The following is a 20,099-nucleotide window of genomic DNA, read 5'->3' as shown; positions in this document are numbered from 1 at the left end:
TACAGACTATAATTTGACAGTGGTCATTAGGTGAGGGAAATATCAGTACAGATTTATTAACTAGTATAGAGATTCCAGTAGAAATGCCTCTTTGAAAACAAAGTAAAGCACATCATCAAAGGCACAGATAAAATACTAAACTGTTTAGACAAGACTGAGCACCTTAAATGGACATACAGACTTCAGACATATAAAGATGAAATAGCAGGTCAGGGATGTATCTCGGTGGCAGAGCACTTGCCTGACATGCTTGAGGTGCTAGGTTCAGTTCCCAGCAAGGAAACTTTCAGAGTTCAGTAGGTAGAGTGCTTGCATAGCATGAAGGAAGCCCTGGGTTCAACCCTCCGTACTGCACAAACCAGACCTGCTGTAACACCAGCACTTGAGGTAGAGGCCTGAGGATCAGTAGTTCAAGGTCATTCTTGCCTACAAAGAGAGCTTGAGGCAATCAATCAATCAATCAATCAATCAATCAAAAATATATGCAGCTGGGCAGTGGCGGCGCGTGCCTTTAAGCCCAGCACTTGGGAGGTGTTGAGGCAGGTGGATCTCCAACTTCGAGGTCTGCCTGGTCTACAGAATGAGTTCCAGGACAGCCAGGGCTACTCAGAAAAAGGGGGGGGGGGGGGGGAAGTGCCATAACAGTTGACTGCCAGCAGGTGGCACTTGACCCACAGCAAAGTATGGAGGAAAAACAAGTTCTGAAATCAAAGAATGCTACCAAGTTCCCAGGACACCGTCGGTAGATGAGTCTTTCACACAGAAAGCTGGGACTGCAGATATTTAAGGAAGAGGGCAGTAGTCTGTAACAGCGACAGTCTGTTCAGCTGTCTGTGTTGGGCAAGGAATAAGGCCCCTTCTCCCATCCCTTCTAGTGTTGTGGTCGGGCTACGAGTTAGCATAATAATTAATTAACCAGAGAAAAATCATTTTATTCATTTTCATATATACATTGGAGCCTTATTATTAACGAGACTGAGAAGCCCAGATGACGGACGATGACATAGCATCCAGAGCTACTGAATAAGGAGTTTCTGGGGAAATGGCGGAGACATGTGACGGGGACTGAGGGGAGAAAACACATGGCAAATAGCGAAAATGCCTCGAACCCCTCTCTTCCTCCTAGATACTGTTGCTGTGTGCTCTACCCTGTGGCCGAAGGGCCTGGATTTGTGTACCAACTGACTCACTGGACTTGGTCAGCTGCCCTAGGTCGACAATGAGAGAAAATGAGAAACAGGAAAGAGGAGTTTAGCAGCAGCTCAGCCTAACCAGGCAGCTAACCTGGACTTTCCCAAGGCATCTCTTACGACCCATTAAACTTAGTCAGACTTGGTCTCTCCGAGGAGCACACTATCTTATGCCAGTGTTTCCATTATTCTGGCTTTGTACACTGAATATTCGGTAGCACTAGTCTTTTTGCAGGATTTTCTAAAAGAACCCTTATATAAATTTCAAATGCAGTGATTTCTTATATCATCCCCAAGATATCAATTTTTTGATGGCAGGATTGGGTTATTTCCTTAGAATAGACTTCTAAGAATTTTGTATGAACATATTTCCCACTCTCAACACTAGTAAAGTTTTCACGAAGCCAGTTACAAAAGAACCCTGTCAGCACCTGAACAGTTTCAAATCAAAGATTGTTTTTTCAGTTGGGTGCGGGGGGGGGGGGGGGGGGGCGTAGACTTTGCTTCAATTTCCCTACCTCCCATTACTAAAGAGAAAAACCATGTGCTTGCCACATACAGTTTAGTCAATGCTGGTTTAAGGAATGGGATCTAGGAATCTGTGCTGCGTGTATCTGGGACGTTTAAACAATGTGACTGCAATGGAGAGAAGAGCACGTGGAAACCTGACGGGCAGCTTAGGGCAGGGACCCTCGAGCAGCAGTTCCAGGAATGCCCAGATGCTGGCAGGGAGCTCTGCTTTCTTATCTCCTCTTAGTGAGTGTCCTTGCTTCCCTGTGGGTGTGAGCAGAACTCCGCAACTCTAAAGGGCTTCTGGCAGACAGCTCTGGAACTGGAGCTCTGGATTTTCAGGATGGAAATATTGGATCTACCCAGTCCTTAATTTCAGCCTATCTCCTAAATGACGTCAGGGTTTCATCTTCAGAGCAGAGACTGTTGGGATATCTGGTGGAGATAAGAAACCAGAAGTTCTGGCTCTGGCAGGAGACTTAACAGTCCAAGCTACTAAAATGAAAGAGGTAATTAAAGTAAGGCCTAGAGCCCACCTTAGGCATGCTGAACAAATGGGAGGAACAATTCACACCCTCAATGAGAAGATGTACTTTTCCTTTCCATCCCAGAAATCCCACCCTCCCACCTCACTTGGGTATGGTTGCTCCTGGAGCCTTCCCTGGGTTAAGCCTGCTTGCTTTTCTGAATTACTTAGATAAGTATAACTGTTCCTTTTTCTCCCCTCCCCTCCCCCTACACACACACACATACACACACACACACACACACACACACACACACACACACACACACACAGAGAGAGAGAGAGAGAGAGAGAGAGAGAGAGAGAGAAGAGAAGAGAAGAGAAGAGAAGAGAAGAGAAGAGAAGAGAAGAGAAGAGAGAGAGAATATGTATACACACATACACATATACACCCAGATGCTGGCCATAATCTAGACATGCTTCTCCTGATACTCTGGGCTTTCTCACTCTTTTTCTCTGAAGTTATTACTACCCCTGACTCCTAAGCACTGATTTCTTCCATGTGGTGGTTTACAAAAGGCATGATTTTTCTCTCTTCTTTTTTTTTTCCTGCTACCTAGCAGCTACCAAGATTTACAGCTTTCCAGCCCTAAGGGTTTTCTTTTAAAGACTAATTAAATTGTCATTGTCCTCGGGCTTCCTACTGAGTCTTTTTTTAAAGACAGAGTCTCACTAAGCAACTCTAGCAAGACCAGAACTAAGAGGTCTGCCTGTTTTGTCTCCTGAGCACAGGGGCCTGAGTCTCTTCTTAAATTCTTTAATTAGTGGGACTAAAACTCAAGAGGAAACCCCAATTTGCCCAGTAACATGTGACACTCCAGGTTGGGCTCCCCAAAATTTCCTAGTAACAATAATAGGTAGCGCCTAGCTTCTAAACTAATAAGCCTGTTCTAGGGGTGTCAAGAACACCTTGGAATTCGGACTTGACTTAAGTCAATGCCCAGAAACTAATTTACGATCACTACAGTCTGTCTGTTTCCAGACAGGATCAGCAGAAAGCTGTCTTCAGCACTTAATGAAGCGAGCACCTTCACACCTGCAGCCAGACTGACTCCACTCCAAGTACAGCCTCTGGCAGAAACACAGCGGTAAGAAGTGGCAAGGTATGAAAGTGCCCCAACTCCTAGCAGGTCTTCTGCAGCAAAGGGAAACGGGAAATGACAGCGCACTTGCCAGAGCAAGCACGCTCGTGAAGCCACAGGGCTCCCTTACTCCCTGTGCCCAAAGGACAGAGAAGTCCTGGATGTAGAAAATCTTGTTCTTCTTTTTTATTCTTTGGCTTTAATAAGAAAAGATCCTGTTTTAATTTTGAACTTAAAAAAAAAAAAAGCTAACAAAAGCGGGCTATTCTCTTTGTTTAAGACCATGTGGAATCATTACTAAGACGTCAGTTTTCTATTGTCTAGGTAGTAGACTGTAGTTATTTAGTTTTACAAGGACTTCTTTGGCCAAGAAATCTGTCCATTTGGAAAAGAATAGTATTGCATACTACTATGCAGATTTGCACACGCTACAATTGTAGTGCCTTTCAGTCTGAAGGAATCAAATGCTGGGTCCTTTTTACTGAAGACCAAGGTCTTGGTTGGCTGCACCCCATTTGTGAAAGACAGCCGCTTTCTTTCACTCAGACGGCAGGCACACTGATAAGTTCAAAATCCCCCTTCCCTCGCAAGTATTAAGTAACAGAGCAAATGAGATGGCAGATGCGGAAGAAGACCTTGTCGTTCTTGTCACTTTCCTCGATTCTTTTGAAGCCTTTTGTTCTATGTCTAGTCTCATCAATTAGCTACTTATTCAAACACCCATTTCTTACTTCTGTCAAGTAATGGCTCTGACATGCTCCTCTCCCAACACCTCCATGATCAACTTCTCCCGACTGCCAATCTATCTTATATACTACACATATTCCCTTAGTACCATAATTTATATTATCTTCTAACTATTCGAATTCTGTTCCTGTTCCTAGAGCCAGGTCCCTGAGACAGGGAATTTCCAAGGAATGCGTAGGTTGTCTAGCTACTTCCTTTTCCCTGTCCCTGATGAAGAACCTGGGGTCTAGGGAGGTCTGGACAAGTTTGCAGGAAAACTAGGCATACCGCGCAGATGCCTTGACTTTCAGTTCAGTGTTTTCCACTGCATTAGGTCATTTATCTTACTTGCATCTTTTCAGAACTCCTTATAAAACGCTAGACATATTCGTGGTTCCCTTGAGTATCAGTATAACAAGTGTACAGGTTTATCTAACTGAGAGATTGACCAGGGAAAGAGTAAGAAGGCAGAAAGGCATTTCCTTACTTCTTTGCGTGATGCCACCCTCCAGACCAGTTAATCGCTATTTTACACTTCCCGTCAATCAGGCACTGGGCAGCAGTGATTGTAGCTCCTCCCACAGCAGCCGCATAGTCAAATATTCCTTCTGTGGCTGGGCAGTCATAACCTGGGGGCAGAACCCAGAAAAATCTGTTAAAGAAGATCTGGGGAAGGAAGAATAGGTTAAGCTGTGTCAACAGCACAGCCTAAAGAAGGTTCTGGGCTAAAACCAGCTCCACTGGGGACAGATAAGCATCTCCAATGTTAGACAGGGAAGGCTTTCAAAGGTTAGAAATAGAAAGGGTAAAACCTTCAAGATGAACTTCTCATATCCCACCAGCAGTCCATCAAGGCCCGAGAGGTGATGTATTTTGCCAGTGGTCACACAGAGCCAGGCCTGGGACCGGGTCTTTTGATAGCCCCACCTAGTATCTTTCTTTAAGCCACACAGTTTCTCTAGAAGAGTGGTGCCTTTGACATCGCAGTATGCTGCTGTCGCCTACAAATGTGTTGGGCCCTATTCATAGCTATCGTGGGAGGCATGTGGCCCACGAGCTGCAAGCTGGACACACCTGCACTAGACCATGCTGTTGACAATTCACTGTGATTTTTTTAAGGCATCTGTTGATGAAGGATAAGGTAGGAAAATTAGCCAGAATTTAAACATTTACCTAATGCCATGCATGGTGACGCATACCTTTAATCCCAGCACTTGGAAGGCAGAGGCAGGTGAGTTCCATGCCAGCCTGGGCTTTACAGTGAGACCCTGTCTTGGAAAAATTAAAAAAAAAAACCTCAAACCAAATAAGTCAATACTTAAAATATATGATCACTACAGCTAGTGCAGCCCCAAGTGCTGCCCTTAGAATCTTAGCACTGAGCGATTCTTCTCCATCAGTCTCATGGTTCTCTTGTGTTCGACTCATAGAGTGTTCACAATATGACCAGACTGAGGGATTAAAATGAACAGTTGGGGCTTGAGATGTAGCTAAGGCAGAGTGCCTCATTAGCATATCCCAGGACCTGGGTTCCACCCTCAATAACACACACAGGCACAGACAGACAGACAGACACACACACATACAGACACATGTGCACACATGCATCAGTTATATTATTTCTTAATTTAAAAGTATCGGGCCACAGAGGTGGCTAGCAGTTAAGAGCATTTTTTTACTCTTCCAGGGGACCTGGGTTCAATTCTCAGAATCCACATGGCAGTTTCCAAACATCTCTAACTTCAGGTCCAAGGGCTCTACGGCCTCTTCTGACCTCCACTGGCACTGCATGCACGTGGTACACACATACACTCAGGCACACAGGCGTACACATAAAACTTAAAGATAAAAAAGAAAAGAAACAAGTATTAAGGGTTAGGGAAGTAGCTCAGTCAGTAAGATGCCTGGCACACAAGGATGAGGGCCTGAGTTCAGATTCCTGGCATCCATGTAAAAGCCGGCACACGAGGCATGAATGTGTAACCCCAGCACTGGAGGGGTGGAGACAAGTAGATGCTTGGAGACCACTGGCCGTCCAACCTGGTCAAAATGGTGAAGTTCAAGTTCAGTGAGAGCCTCAAAATGTAAGGTGGTGAGTGATTAAAGAAGACACCCAGAGCCAGGTGGTGGTGGCACATGCCTTTAATCCCAGCACTCAGGGGCAGAGGCAGGTGGATCTCTGTGAGTTCAAGCCCAGCCTAGTCTACAGAGGGAGGTCCAGGACAGTCAGGGCTACACAGAGAAGCCTTGTCTCAAACGAAACAAAACAAAAGACACCCAGTGCTGACTTTTGGTTCCACGTGTGTACCAGCAGACACAAGCACACTACTGCACATACACACATCCTTCTACATAAACACAGAGAGACAAATTAAGTACCATAATCTACAAGCTGGGGTCCCACTGTTGCCCGAGGGACTCTTACCTAGTCCGTATTCTATAGAGTCCGGATGGTCCTCATCACCTTCTTGGCTGACCTTTTGGAGATGTTGCAGATAGGCATCAGTGTGGAAGGTGGCCATATCCTCCATGGAGGCCACTTTGGGCTTCACTATCCTAATAATAACAGCGTGGACATACAGAAGTACATGAGACTCAGAGTATGCAAAGAGCTGGAAATAGCAGTCAATATCTGAACAGAAAAGACAACTCCCAGCTTCTGGTTCCAGTGAGCCGAAGTCATAAACACACTGTCGCTCTGCTGCACTGCCCAGCCTTCACTTCCTCCATCTATGATACTGACCCCACTAATAAGAGACAAGAAGACAGATTTTTTTCTTTTGGGTTTTTAGGTAGGAGACGATAACTGAAAAACCATATTTAACTCAAACAGATAATCTTGGGTCAAGGTCCCTGGTTTAGCCACATAGAACGCATTAACCCGGGGCCAGAAGGATGGCTCAGGGGGTAAAGGCATCTGCCATTAAGCCTGCCAACCTGAGTTTAATCCCTGGGACCCACATTGTGGAGGAGAGAACCAACTGCCCTGGCAAGTTGCCCTCTGACCTCCATGTGTGCTCTCTGGTACACACATCCCCCTAAAGAAATACGTATCATTTTTAAAAAAATTAAAAGAGCTCTGGAGCTGGAGAGATGGCTCAGGGGTTAAAAGAATTTGTTGCTTTTGCAGAGGACTGGGGTTCAGTTTCCATCTCCCACATGGTGACTTACAACCACGTGGAACTCCAGTTCGAGATCTGACCTCCATAGGTACCAGGCGCGCGCGCACACACACACACACACACACACACACACACACACACACACACGCCAAGCACTCATACACATAAAATAAGTAATCATAAAACTATATGTCTAGAAGGCTGAAATATAAGCTTTACTCCGTAAGTTACATCTCATGAGAAAGCAGGAAAGCTAGTCACGTTTGAATCAGTTTCTGCTTGGACCAGGCAATTCTTTCAGTGTAGTCTCTTGCTTTAGTTTTGGTGCTGAGCCTTGTCCCCTCTCCCCCACCCCGCATCCCTCTGTGACTATTTGAATAGGCAGCTGGGTTATCAAGCAGAATTTGAAGCCAGAGAACTGAATTCCTTTCCTAACTCCGTACTTACTAGTTCTGTTAACTTCAGGTGAGTTGACTGTTCTATACCTCAGCTTTCTCATCTGTAAAATGGGTCAGTTTAGTGGACTTATGTGGAGATGAAATAACATATACAAAACTTCATGGACAACTAGCATTAATATTAGAGTAAAAAGGTGGGAAACTGGACGGGGGATGCAGAGCAGTTATACAACATCTGCCTGTCATGGGCAAGGCCCTACGGTTGGTGCCAAACGCTGCAGAAAAAGGTAATATGTTAGATATGGTGGCAAATGTCTGTAATCATAGCACTTGAGAGGCAGGAGAATCATGAGTGTGAGGCTAGCCTAGGCTACACAACAAGTTCTACACCAGACTGGGCTCTATAAGAGTGTCTCAAAAAAAATGAGAAGTCAAATGTAAAAAGTGTTTATTTATGGGGGGCTGTATGGGCACAAATGCAGGGGTTTTTGCAAGCCCGTGCATGCACAGAGGCCAGCAAAGGAGGCCACAATCCTGCTCTGTAACTCCCACCCTATTCCCTTGAGACAGGCTCTCTCACTGAATCTGAACTTGGAGTTAGACTGGTGATCAGCAAGCCCCAGCAATTTTTCTGACTCTTGTTTATCCCTGCCAAGACACCGGGGCTACATGGATGTGTGACACAATCCAGCTTTTCCTCTAGATTCTGAGGACTTGAACTTGGGTCCTAGTGTTTGCATAGCAAGTGCTCTTACTTTCTGCTTCATCCTTCCAGTGTCCTCAAACATAAAGTTTCTATTACTTGTTCTCTTCTCTCTGTCTCCCAAGGAAGGACAGAAGGAGCAAACGGCTAGAATCTCTCACCCTGCTCCCCACAGTGAGCAAGAAAAGGAAGAAAGGAGAGAATAAAGGAAGCAAGTTACATGGGGATTTTGGCCTCGAACCTGCTGAGTCTCCATCTTCACTTCTGGATTCTGCTGCAGTTAAGTAAGTTCTCTAACCCTTGCCAATGAATGGGTAGGTAGTGAACACACTAGCAGCATGGAGTTTCTTTCTTAGAAAAGCAAAGCTCAAGTCTGAATCTAGGCCCAATGAACCACAATTTGTATTCTAACAAGAACACACACACAGGTTTATCAAGACCGGGTTTCTCTGTGTAAGCTGTCCTGGAACTCCTTCTGTAGACCAGGCTGGCCTCGAACTCACAGAGTGTTAGGATTAAAGGTGTGCACCACTACTTCTGGCTTCATATCAATCTTAACATGATGATTGCCCATTTAAATTGAAGGAGCACCACTCTAGCCGTGTATATTCTTCAAATGAGAGTAGAGCCATGAGGTTATCGTGAACTAATACAGGTAGGATATTTAGGTAACTAGTATAACCAAGGTGTTTGAAATCCTGTCGTTCAACTTTAAAAGTTAGAGTCAAAATCAAGGATTCTTGATTTTTCTTCAAGTACTCATCTATACCATGAGAGGCGAAAAAGTTGTCCATTAAAATAAAAATCTTAGGGCCAGCAAGATGGCTCAGCAGGTACAAGAACTTGCTACCAAGTCTGATGACCTGAGTTCAATCCCTGGACCCACATGGTGGAAGAGAGAATCAACTCCCGCCAAGTTGTTTTCTGACCTCTGCATATGCACTTGGCTGACCACTCCCTCACACACTCAACACCCCATCAAAATAAATAAATGCAATGTTAATAAAAATGTTTAAAATAAAAATATCAAGAAGCCTGGTGTAATGGCACATGCCTTTAATCCTAGCACTCAGGAAGCAGAGACAGGCAGATCTCTGGGAGTTCAAACAGAGCTAGTTTCGGGACAGAATATGTAAGAGGGCCAGTTTCAATTTTTTTCACAATCACAATCATATTGGATTATGTTTCCCAGCTTCTCCAAATGTTTTCTCTTACATTTATTACTTATTTCCCTGAATCCTAAAACTAAAGAATACTGTCAGCCTCTCCTGACCAGCAAGCTAACGAGTCTTGCTTTAACATCTTATTTGCAATAGAATATTTTTAAGTGTTGATTGTGTGTGTGTGTGGGGGGGGAATCTAGGCCTCAGGTATGTTAGACAAGTGTTCTATACACTGAACAATATCCCAAACCTCTTTAAAATTTTTGAGACAGATTCTGGCTAAGTCACAAAGCCTGACTTAGAATTTGTGACGCCCCTCCAGCACCACCTGGCTTAGAAAAGTGTTAAAATCCTTTAAGGAAAGGCAAATCATTATCTTGACAAACACAGGAGTTAAGCAATGGTAGAAAAACATTCCTAGCCAGAAGTGGTGACACACACCTTTTGACGGAGGCCTGTGGATCTTAATAAGTTCAAGGCCAGCCTAGTGAATGTAACAGTCCCTAGCCAGACAGAGCTACACCAGAGACCTTGTCTCAAAGCAACAGCAAAACATTCCTAAAGAATGTACACACTGTCGGGAGGTGGTGGCGCGTGCCTTTAGCTCCAGCCCTTGGGAGGGAGAGGCAGGTGGATCTCTGTGAGTTCGAGGCCAGCCTGGTCTACAAATTGACTTCCAGGAGAGCTAGGACCGTTACATAGAGAAACCCTGTCTTGAAAAACCACACAATGAACGTACATATTATTATTATTTTTTTTTTTTGATTTTCGAGACAGGGTTTCTCTGTGGCTTTGGAGCCTGTCCTGGAACTAGCTCTTGTAGACCAGGCTGGTCTCAAACTCACAGAGATCCGCCTGCCTCTGCCTCCCGAGTGCTGGGATTAAAGGCGTGCGCCACCACCGCCCGGCTTATTATTATTATTAAAATGACTAATAATACTAAGGATAAAATCTAAAAACATATTACATTACTTTCTGGGAGGGAAATGAAGCATTAGATGATACAGTCACTCACCCAGTCATGAGAAAACCTGACTTGCATGTGCCACGTCCGTAAGAGTTGCATTTATGATATTATACACAGAATAGGAAATCAATGGAAAGTTGGTTTTGGTATGTTTTTGAGATGCATGTTGCTAGCTTTTAAGTTCTGGCTTGTTTTCAACAGATTGGGTGGTGTAAAGTTTGGCGATGATAGTGGAGTAGTATATCTAAAAGTCTCAAGTTGAGCCCACATCCTCAAATCCAGCTTTAGAAAACAAATAAAACCAAACCCAAAGCAAATATAAAACACACTGAACACTTCCCTGCTTAACCCCTCCCCACCCGCATCAAAAAGATCTTAGCATCTGGCAAGTGCTTATCCAGCAGCACTTTATTTATTATGGCTTCATGGGTGACAATGTTGAGAAAGGTCAACATACTTACCTCATTTGTTTGTGCAGGGCATATGCTTCGATCAGAGAGTGGACCATACTGGCCTGAAATATCAGCATGAAAAAAGAAAGACAAAACAGTCTCTTCAAGGCTCAATTTACTGAAATCCCATTAACAACATCCTGCATGAAGAACTAACTACTTTATCTCTTCTCTCTTGTCACTTTGTCAGTTGGGAAAAACTTAAGACAAAACAATACAAAGCATTAAAATCGCCAGGCTACCCAGTATACTGAACACAAGTGATGGCATACTGTCCTCCAACAGCTTGTGGTCAAGGACATCAATGAACCCAGCCTATTAGAACCTCCACTCACCACTTCACCGTTTCTTTCTCTCCCCCGCCTTCAGATCTCCCGCCCTCACCCTCGGCTCGGACGTCCCGTCGTGCTCCCCAAAGGTAACAAACCACTTCCTTCTGCCCCAGCTTGGTGTACCTGAAACGGCTAGTTAAATTTTTGTTTAAGGTATCACTCAAGTCTAGTTTTCCTGGTTTCCTAACATACTCCCTTTTACACCCTCCCACTCCCATCCCCCCAAACGGTGGTCTTTCATCCAGACCTCTTACCCGTTTGGGGATCTTGACGAGAGAGTCGCAAATGCTGACATACTCGGGACTATAAATATAAACCGGGGGCAGCGAATGCCCACTATCGGCCGGTTCCTCTGGCATCTCCATCTCCCACTTCCGACCGTCCCTGAGCCAAAGTCCGGACCCGACAGTTTGCGGACACAGCCTGGGCTCCGGTTCCTGCGCCTCTGTTCGGCCCCAGCGGTGTTCCCTGTTCAACATTCCCTCTTATTTAGATTGCCGGAGACAGTTTGCCTGGTCCCTCGCCCAGCTGAGGGAATGAATGGGCCCTCCCATACCAAATCCCTTCATTTAATGACTACAGTTCAAAAAAAGAGCTTATAAAAGCCCAAATGGCTGCCAATTGGCATCGATTTTTTTTCAAGGCACAAGCAGCAGGGTCAAAACTAACCAGCCTTGTTGCCCTACGGGGCCATTTGAAATGAGGTCAGATTAGCTTCAGAGCATGCTGGGAGATGTAGTTTTAAGAGAGTAAGATAACGGAAGAGTTACAGCTGAACACTAAAAGCTGCGATTTCAAGTTTTGGCGCTAAAAAGGAGCCTCAACTCTTTTAAGTTTTCAGTCTGTAAATACAGCCATTTAAATGTTTAGAGGTTTAAATACATTTTTAATAGCCACATAAGACCCACCACCATCCAGCTACATCAGCCGACTGTACTAAGAACAGGCTTTGAGGGGCTGTGGGATTAACTCACTGACTGGTTTGGAAATTTTACACAGCAAATTTCGTGCTGCAACTTTATTTCTACTTTTCCTCACGATCCGTTAAGAGCTAACAATTTCACCAGTAATCTACTCTGACAAATCAGCTATCCCCTTCCTGAAACTGACTGAGATTGTGAAAATTGTAAGGTAGAATTTAACCAAAGAAAAATAACAGCATCTTCCTGGATCTTTCGCGTGATGGAAAGTGCGGGATGTCGCCCCAAAATTTGGAAAACGCAGCTCCCTCCCACATTTCCTTTCATTCGCTTCTGCAGCTAAACAGTGCTTAGGGTGAATGTTTTCAGTTTGGCTTGCAGGGTGTTAGTGTGCCTTCAGGTAGTGTAGTTTTGGGTTTCTGGATGCCTCCATGATCTGAGCCTAGCTGGTCAGTTCCCAGACCCCCAACACTCACACCATCCTGAACTGACCTACTGAGGCCTCTGAAACAAGCCCACATGTGTAACTTCATTTTGTGATAGGCACTTTGGTTATTATCTTAGTGAATCCTTTCAACAGTTCTGTGAAGGAAGCTGTAATATGCTTACTTTACAGCGTATTCTGAAGAGAAAACGTCATTCTTAGCCACACACTGAAGTAGGAAAACAACCCAAAATCAGATCTACCTGACAATGAAAATCGAAATACTCCTTTTACTACATGAACTTGATTCTTCCAGGTTGACTTTGTGCTACACATGTGGTCAATAGTCCATTTATTATCTCCTTGATACATAATATTCTTGCAATCTTGGGGCGTATACATGTGTTCTCCAGTTAGAATGGATCCAGTCATGCTTCCTTTGTATTCTTCCATATGAACTAGTTCAAAGTGCGGTCATCACTCAGCTACTCAAGTAATTTCATCAACTCTGTGAACTCAAAGATGCAATGTACTCTCAAGGAATCGGCATCATTATACAGAAAATAAGGGAACTATAAAAGAAACCATGTCAATACAGGTCCAGATAATGAATGTAAGGTGCTTAATTTACCTAACAAAATAAGCCTTAAGAGCCGGGCGGTGGTGGTACACGCCTTTAATCCCAGCAGAGGCAGGCGGATCTCTGTGAGTTCAAGGCCAGCCTGGTCTACAAGAGCTAGTTCCAGGACAGGAACCAAAAGCTACGGAGAAACCATGTCTCGAAAAATAAAAAAAAAAAAGCATTAAGTACTTAAATAATGAGTATTCAATAAATGGTTAAGCAGCGTTCTTAGTAGCATTTGAGACAATCTCAGTGAATGTACAATATTGTGCTTGGTGAGGATGGGACGCCATGCTGACTGGAAGGAACAGCTTACATAAAAATACAAAGAACTGGGGCTGGAGAGATGTCTCAGCAGTTAAGAGCGCTGGCTGCCTTTCCAGGGGACCCTGGTTCAATTCCCAGCACCCACCCTCCCAGCAGTTCACAGCTGTCTGTACATTCAGTTCCAGGAGATGCAACACCCTCACACAGACATGCATGCAGGCAAAACACCAATGCACATAAAACAAATTTTTTTTAAAATACAAATAAAGTGTGACAGGCAAGATGATTCAGTGGATAAAGCAGAACTCTATTTTAGCAGAACAGACCAGATCAGAAAAGGCTTCAAGTATTAGAGTAACAAACACACTCCATTCTCTTGGAAAGGTGGGGGGCATTTTTGTAATGCTGAGGATGAAAGAGCTCTGTGTCTGCCAGGAAAGTGTGCTAGACCCCGAGTCCTTAGAATCTTCAGAAAAAATTCTACAACAGCAGTGTGTATGAAAATTGTTTATTTGAAAGACTGGCACGTCCAGATAAGGAGTAGTCATCGATTTAAGCTAGGGAGGCAGCAGTGGGAAGAGAAAGGGAGCTGCAGTGCATAGGGAGGGAGCTCAACAGGACTTTCTGGCTACTTGGATCATGGGGGAAAGGGAGGGGGATGAAACCTGGAAAAGTGGAAGATCTGGGGAGAAGAAATCAGGGCCTTCATTCCGTGGAAGAGTGTGTGCTTAATCTGTGCAGCACCAAAAAGAAAAAGGGCCATAAGGAAGAAGAAATGAAAAGGTGGGGCAGGATGGACTTTGGAGTATACGGAAGAAATGCTAAAAAGTGTTAAATCTCATAAAGCAATGTGTCACCTGGCTGTGGTGGCACACGACTTTAATCCCAGCACCAGGGGCAGAAGCAGGCAGATCTCTGTGAGGGCAAGGCTGGCCTGGTCTACTGGTTTATGTGTCAAGACCCTGTCTCAGACACCACACACACACACACACACACACACACACACACACACACACACTTCCATATAAAAAATAAAGATGAGCCAGGCGGTGGTGGTGCATGCCTTTAATCTCAGCACTTGGGAGGTAGAAGCAGGCAGATCTCTCTGAGTTCGAGCCCAGTCTGGTCTAGAGAGTGAGTTCCAGGACAGCCAGGACTGTTACACAGAGAAACCCTGTGTCAAAAAATAAAAAATATTAAGAAGTTATGAGTGGCTAAAGTAGCCAGGGTAATATGAATGAAACAGTTGGATATAACATAACTTCTGGATATAACTTTAATGTTTTCAAAACTAAACTTCTATTCCCTTTTTACACCCTTTCCCCATTTTTACACCTGTCCCTATTGCACAAGCCAGAAACCTAAGAGCTATTTCTGTGCCTTTCCATTCCTTCAGCTGCAGATCTAATCCATCAGCAATTTCAATCCGCTCCATCTCCAAGACAACCTTAAAGGCACCTGCCTCTCCCACAGTTCCTACCCCAGACTGGCAACCATTACCTCTGGTCTGAACTTACATAACTATATATCTGATTTTTTTCCTTCTACGTGTGTGTGTGTGTGTGTGTGTGTGTGTGTGTGTGTGTGTGTGTGCAAGGTTGTTGCGTAAAAGTTTCCTCTGAGATGGAAACATTCTATCCTGCAGGGAAGTTCCTTAAGACAAAAAGCAAGCAACTCAAAATGATTCAGGTACTCCCTGAAACTGACCAGATCAATTTCCTGCCCACTCCCCAAGAGTAAACACTGCTGAGTCTCCGACAAGCCAAGTTTCTTGAAAGTAGCAGAGACCAGCCCAATTGCCTAGATGAATCAAAGACCAGTAGAGCAGCCTGGAAGAGGCTTGGGCCTGCTGATGCTCCTGGTAGGACACTCTCCAACTTGTGTGCTCCAGATTTTCAGCAGCTTTTGTGAGCTGTCACCCATGATGGGGTAGACTTTGCTGATGATGCAGCTTTCTTTGAGTCATTTCTACTCCTGTAAGTAACCTCAAAAACCTCGATGGCTCCCAAAGTTGGACTTTGGTGGTATCCATACTTTGGTCTGCTGTAGGTTCCCTATCTGGGGTGAGTAGACTGTGTGTTGTCTTCCCAGGAAAAGTATCACGCGGCGGGGCTGTGTCCCCAGCACCCCGGCCGCCTGGCTAGCTTATACCCCGAAATAATTACACGGACACTGTATTCTTTTAAACACTGCTTGGCCCATTTCTATCTAGCCTCTTCTGGGCTAACTCTTGCACCTGGACTAGCCCATTTCTAATAATCTGCTGTAGCCCACGAGGTGGCTTACCAGGGAGATTCTAGCCTACGTCCATCCTGGGTCGGCGCTTCATGCATCTGCCTCAGAGAGCAGAGCTATCGCCTCTGTCCGGGAGAGGGGAGCATGGCGTCTCTGTCAGGTGTCTGCCCCCAAGAGGAGAGCTGTCGAGTCTGAGCTCACTTCCTCTTCTTCCCAGCGTTCTGTTCTGTTTACTCCTCCCACCTATGTTTTAACCTATGAGGCCAAGCAGTTTCTTTATTACTTAACCAATGACCTTCCTCCATCAAAGGGTGCATGTGCATACCTTCGGGTATGACTTCTCAGGGGTTTTCTTGTTTTTGGAGACATAGTCTCTACTGGCCTGGAACCTGAGTAGTCTATGCTGGTTTGGTGGCAATTCCCCAAGATCCGCATCCCCATCCCCAGCAGTGCAACTGTGAATTGTGTGTGTCACTGTGCCTAGTTTTTTAAATGTGAGTCTGAGGTTGAATTCAGGCACAACGAGCACTTTACCGACTGAACTGTGTCTCAGTCCTCTTCTGGTCTTACTGCCCAGCGACCTATTAGATGCAGCAGCAGAGACATTTTCTTTTTAAAAAAATTAAAAAGTAAACTGGGACTGGAAGATTAACTCCGTCAGTAAAGTATCTGCTGTACATTCATGGTGACCTGAGCTCAGATCCCCAGCGCCCACAGAAAAGTTGGCTGCCTGCCATCTAGGTGCCGAAGGCAGAAGCAGGCTGATCTCCTCGAGGGCGGGGTTGGTGAGAGAGCTTGTCTCTAAAAATGGCGGAGAGTGATTGAAACAGACACCTGCCATTGCTCTCTGGCCTCCATCCATGCATATGTGTGCAAACACCTCCCCCACCAGAGCGGGGAGAAGAGAGGGAGAAAGGGGATGTCATTAAGACCTGTCCCATACCAGGCTGAGGATCTTCAAGTCCACAATTGCTTTTAGGAAGAGAGAGAAGAGCACACAGTTCGCACACAGAACGGAAGGAGCCTGAGGCTGTAGCGTGACCAAGGTGAAACTGACAGTCTGGTAGTGTAGGGAGGAAGTGACTCTTGCTCTGGGCCTTCAGGGCTAGGCAAGGGAAGGAAAAACTGGCTGACTGAAGCCCTACATTTTAAGCTCTAATTGGATGGCACGGAAATGGGTTGTTCCATATGCTTTCCAGCTCTCCAGCACACAAGCTCCTTCGATCTAGAAACGGCATCTGAGCGTGGTAAACAAGCCACAGGTGATGCAGCTGTGGAGCACAGTGAAGTTTTACTTAACGCTCCGGAATTGATGGTAATTCCTGCAGTGGCCCCACAGCGTGACTGGATGCTTGGTCATGGTTAACTCTGATCAAAAGCATTCCACAAGTCTAATTGTTTAGTGCCTATACTGTCCTGGAACTGGGAATGAGACCTTCTCAAGACACTGAATTTGGGGTCACTGGACTCAAGGGAAGAGAAAGGAGGGTGAAGCCTGGCTCTGAGGTTTGCCTGGGTGATGGCCCTATACAATTACTTGACTGACTTTCTCCTGCTATTGCCAAAGGTACTGTTTGAACCTGCAAGGTCAGAATGGATGGGGAAGTTTCTTTTGTGGGCCTCCCTTGCCTACCTTTTCTGGAAGAGGCAGGAAAAGGAAAAGTAAATCTATTGAGCGAGCACTCCCCCAGTAGCTTTGATGCTTCAACATACTGACCTGATTTCCCATCATCTCCTAACATGTCTTCCTTGAAGAACACAATTGTTATGAATGAGAACTCTAAAGGTAGTACAAGGGTTCAAATTCCAGAAGAGTGAATTATTAGCTAATTTACCTTGTGCAATTTGCTTCAACTATTAGAGTGAGTTCCCCCACCTCTAGTGTTGACTGTGAAGGGAAGCTGCTCTATTGTATTTGGCAAGCACTCACATACTACTTGTTTTAAGGACTATTATGTCAACCATTTTTTAATATGCATGCCAAATTTTACCTGCTATCCTAAATTGATGGATGTAAAGTACTTCTAGTGATCTGAGGACAAGTTCTTGGCTTTGGGGTACAGCCTTAAAAGAAATCAGACTTCAACTAGATACAAGGTGGTCTTATCATTGGCCCTAGAACACTTATGAGAATGACATACAGTGATATGAACATTTATGCCAGGAAAGGATGTATAAATAAGGGCTCTAATGAGCAAACCAAAATCTGCAGTTACTTCAACTGGACAAAAAGTAAAGACTAAGGGGCTGGGGAGATGGCTTGCCATGTAAGCATGAGTATCTGCACTGGAACCCCAGCAGCCATAGCCAAAGCAGGACATGGTGCTGGCACACGCCTGGTTTCTGCCTCAGTGCAGGGCACCCAGGCGGGATGATCTTTGAGGCTCACTGACCAGTCAGCCTCATCTGGTGAGTCCAGGATCCAGTGAGAGACTGCTACAAACAGATGAAAGTGGAGGGCTTCTGAGGAAAAACACCCTGGTTGACCTTAAACCTCCAATGCATACGTACCAGAATGATACACATGCACCAGCATGATACACATGCACCTGACATGATACACATGCACCTGACATGATACACATGCACCTGACATGCTACGCATGCACGAGCATGATACACATGCACCTGACATGATACACATGTACCTAACATGATACACATGCACTTGACATCATGCACCTGACATGATACACATGCACCAGCATGATACACACGCATCTGACATGATACATATGCACCGGATATGATACACATGCACCGGCATGATACATATGCACCTGACATGATACACATGCACCAGCATGATACACACGCATCTGACATGATACATATGCACCGGATATGATACACATGCACCGGCATGATACATATGCACCTGACATGATACACATGCCCTTGACATGATACACATGCCCCTGACATGACACACATGCACCTAACATGATACACATGCACCGGCATGATACACATGCACCGGCATGATACACACGCACCTGACATGATACATATGCACCGGATATGATACACATGCCCTTAACATGATACACATACACCTGATATGATACAAACGCACCTGACATGATATACACGCATCAGCATGATACACGTGCACCTGACATGATACACATGCACTTGACATGATACACATGCACCTGACATGATACACATGCACTTGACATGATACACATGCACCAGCATGATATACATGCACCTGACATGATACACATGCACCTGACATGATACACATGCACCTGACATGATACACACACACCTGACATAATACACACGCACCAGCATGATACACATGCACCAGCATGATACACATGAACTGGCATGATACACATACACCGGCATGATACACATGCACCGGCATGATACACACGCACCTGACATGATACACACGCACCAGCATGATACACACGAACCTGACATGATACACACGCACCTGACATGATATACACGCACCAGCATGACACACATGTACCAGCAAGATACACATGCACCTGACATGATACACATGCACCTGACATGATACACATGCACTTGACATGATACACATGCAGCAGCATGATACACATGCAGCAGCATGATACACATGCACCTGACATGAAACACAAGCACCTGACATGATACATATGCACCTGACATGATACACATGCACTTGACATGATACATATGCACCAGCATGATACACACGCACCTGACATGATACACACGCACCTGACATGATACACACGCACCAGCATGATACACACACACCTGACATGATACACATGCACCTGACATGATAAACACGCACCTGACATGATATACACGCACCAGCATGATACACATGTACCAGCAAGATACATATGCACTTGACATGATACACATGCACCGGCATGATACACACGCACCTGACATGATACATATGCACCGGATATGATACACATGCAGCAGCATGATACACATGCACCTGACATGATACACATGCACTTGACATGATACATATGCACCAGCATGATACACATGCACCTGACATGATACACACGCACCTGACATGATACACATGCACCAGCATGATACACACACACCTGACATGATACACATGCACCTGACATGATAAACACGCACCAGCATGATACACATGCACCTGACATGATACACATGCACTTGACATGATACACATGCACCTGACATGATACACATGCACTTGACATGATACAGATGCAGCAGCATGATACACATGCACCTGACATGATACACATGCACTTGACATGATACACATGCACCTGACATGATACACATGCACTTGACATGATACAGATGCAGCAGCATGATACACATGCACCTGACATGATCCACACGCACCTGACATGATCCACACGCACCTGACATGATACACACGCACCTGACATGATACACACGCACCAGCATGATACACATGCACCTGACATGATACACACGCACCTGACATG

General features: G+C 45.0%; 1 protein-coding gene across 4 annotated transcripts in view; it reads right to left on the bottom strand.

Moving 5' to 3' along the window:
• Positions 1-11,961, bottom strand: part of LOC121445188 (histone deacetylase 8-like) — a 222,410-nt gene extending 210,449 nt beyond the window's left edge. Inside the window, exons 1-5 of one of the 4 annotated variants that reach the window (XM_041647196.1) lie at positions 11,426-11,951; positions 10,849-10,901; positions 6,460-6,590; positions 4,522-4,663; positions 1,659-2,195 (exon numbers count right to left, since the gene is read on the bottom strand). In XM_041647196.1, coding sequence (XP_041503130.1) covers positions 2,180-2,195; positions 4,522-4,663; positions 6,460-6,590; positions 10,849-10,901; positions 11,426-11,650 — 567 coding nt within the window. In that variant the 5' untranslated portion in view covers positions 11,651-11,951 and the 3' untranslated portion in view covers positions 1,659-2,179. Of the gene's footprint in view, positions 1-1,658; positions 2,196-4,521; positions 4,664-6,459; positions 6,591-10,848; positions 10,902-11,425 lie in introns of those variants that run through there. The other 3 variants (XM_041647195.1, XM_041647194.1, XM_041647193.1) reach the window with 3 other exon arrangements.
• Between the last annotated feature and the right edge of the window lie 8,138 nt (positions 11,962-20,099).

This window comes from Microtus oregoni, unplaced genomic scaffold (assembly GCF_018167655.1).
Source record: "Microtus oregoni isolate MIOR12 unplaced genomic scaffold, Mior012 000163F_ref0000286, whole genome shotgun sequence".
NCBI classification, from domain to species: domain Eukaryota; kingdom Metazoa; phylum Chordata; class Mammalia; order Rodentia; family Cricetidae; genus Microtus; species Microtus oregoni.
The sequence above is the reverse complement of the archived record's forward strand: the minus strand, read 5'-3'. Positions and strand labels throughout refer to the sequence as shown.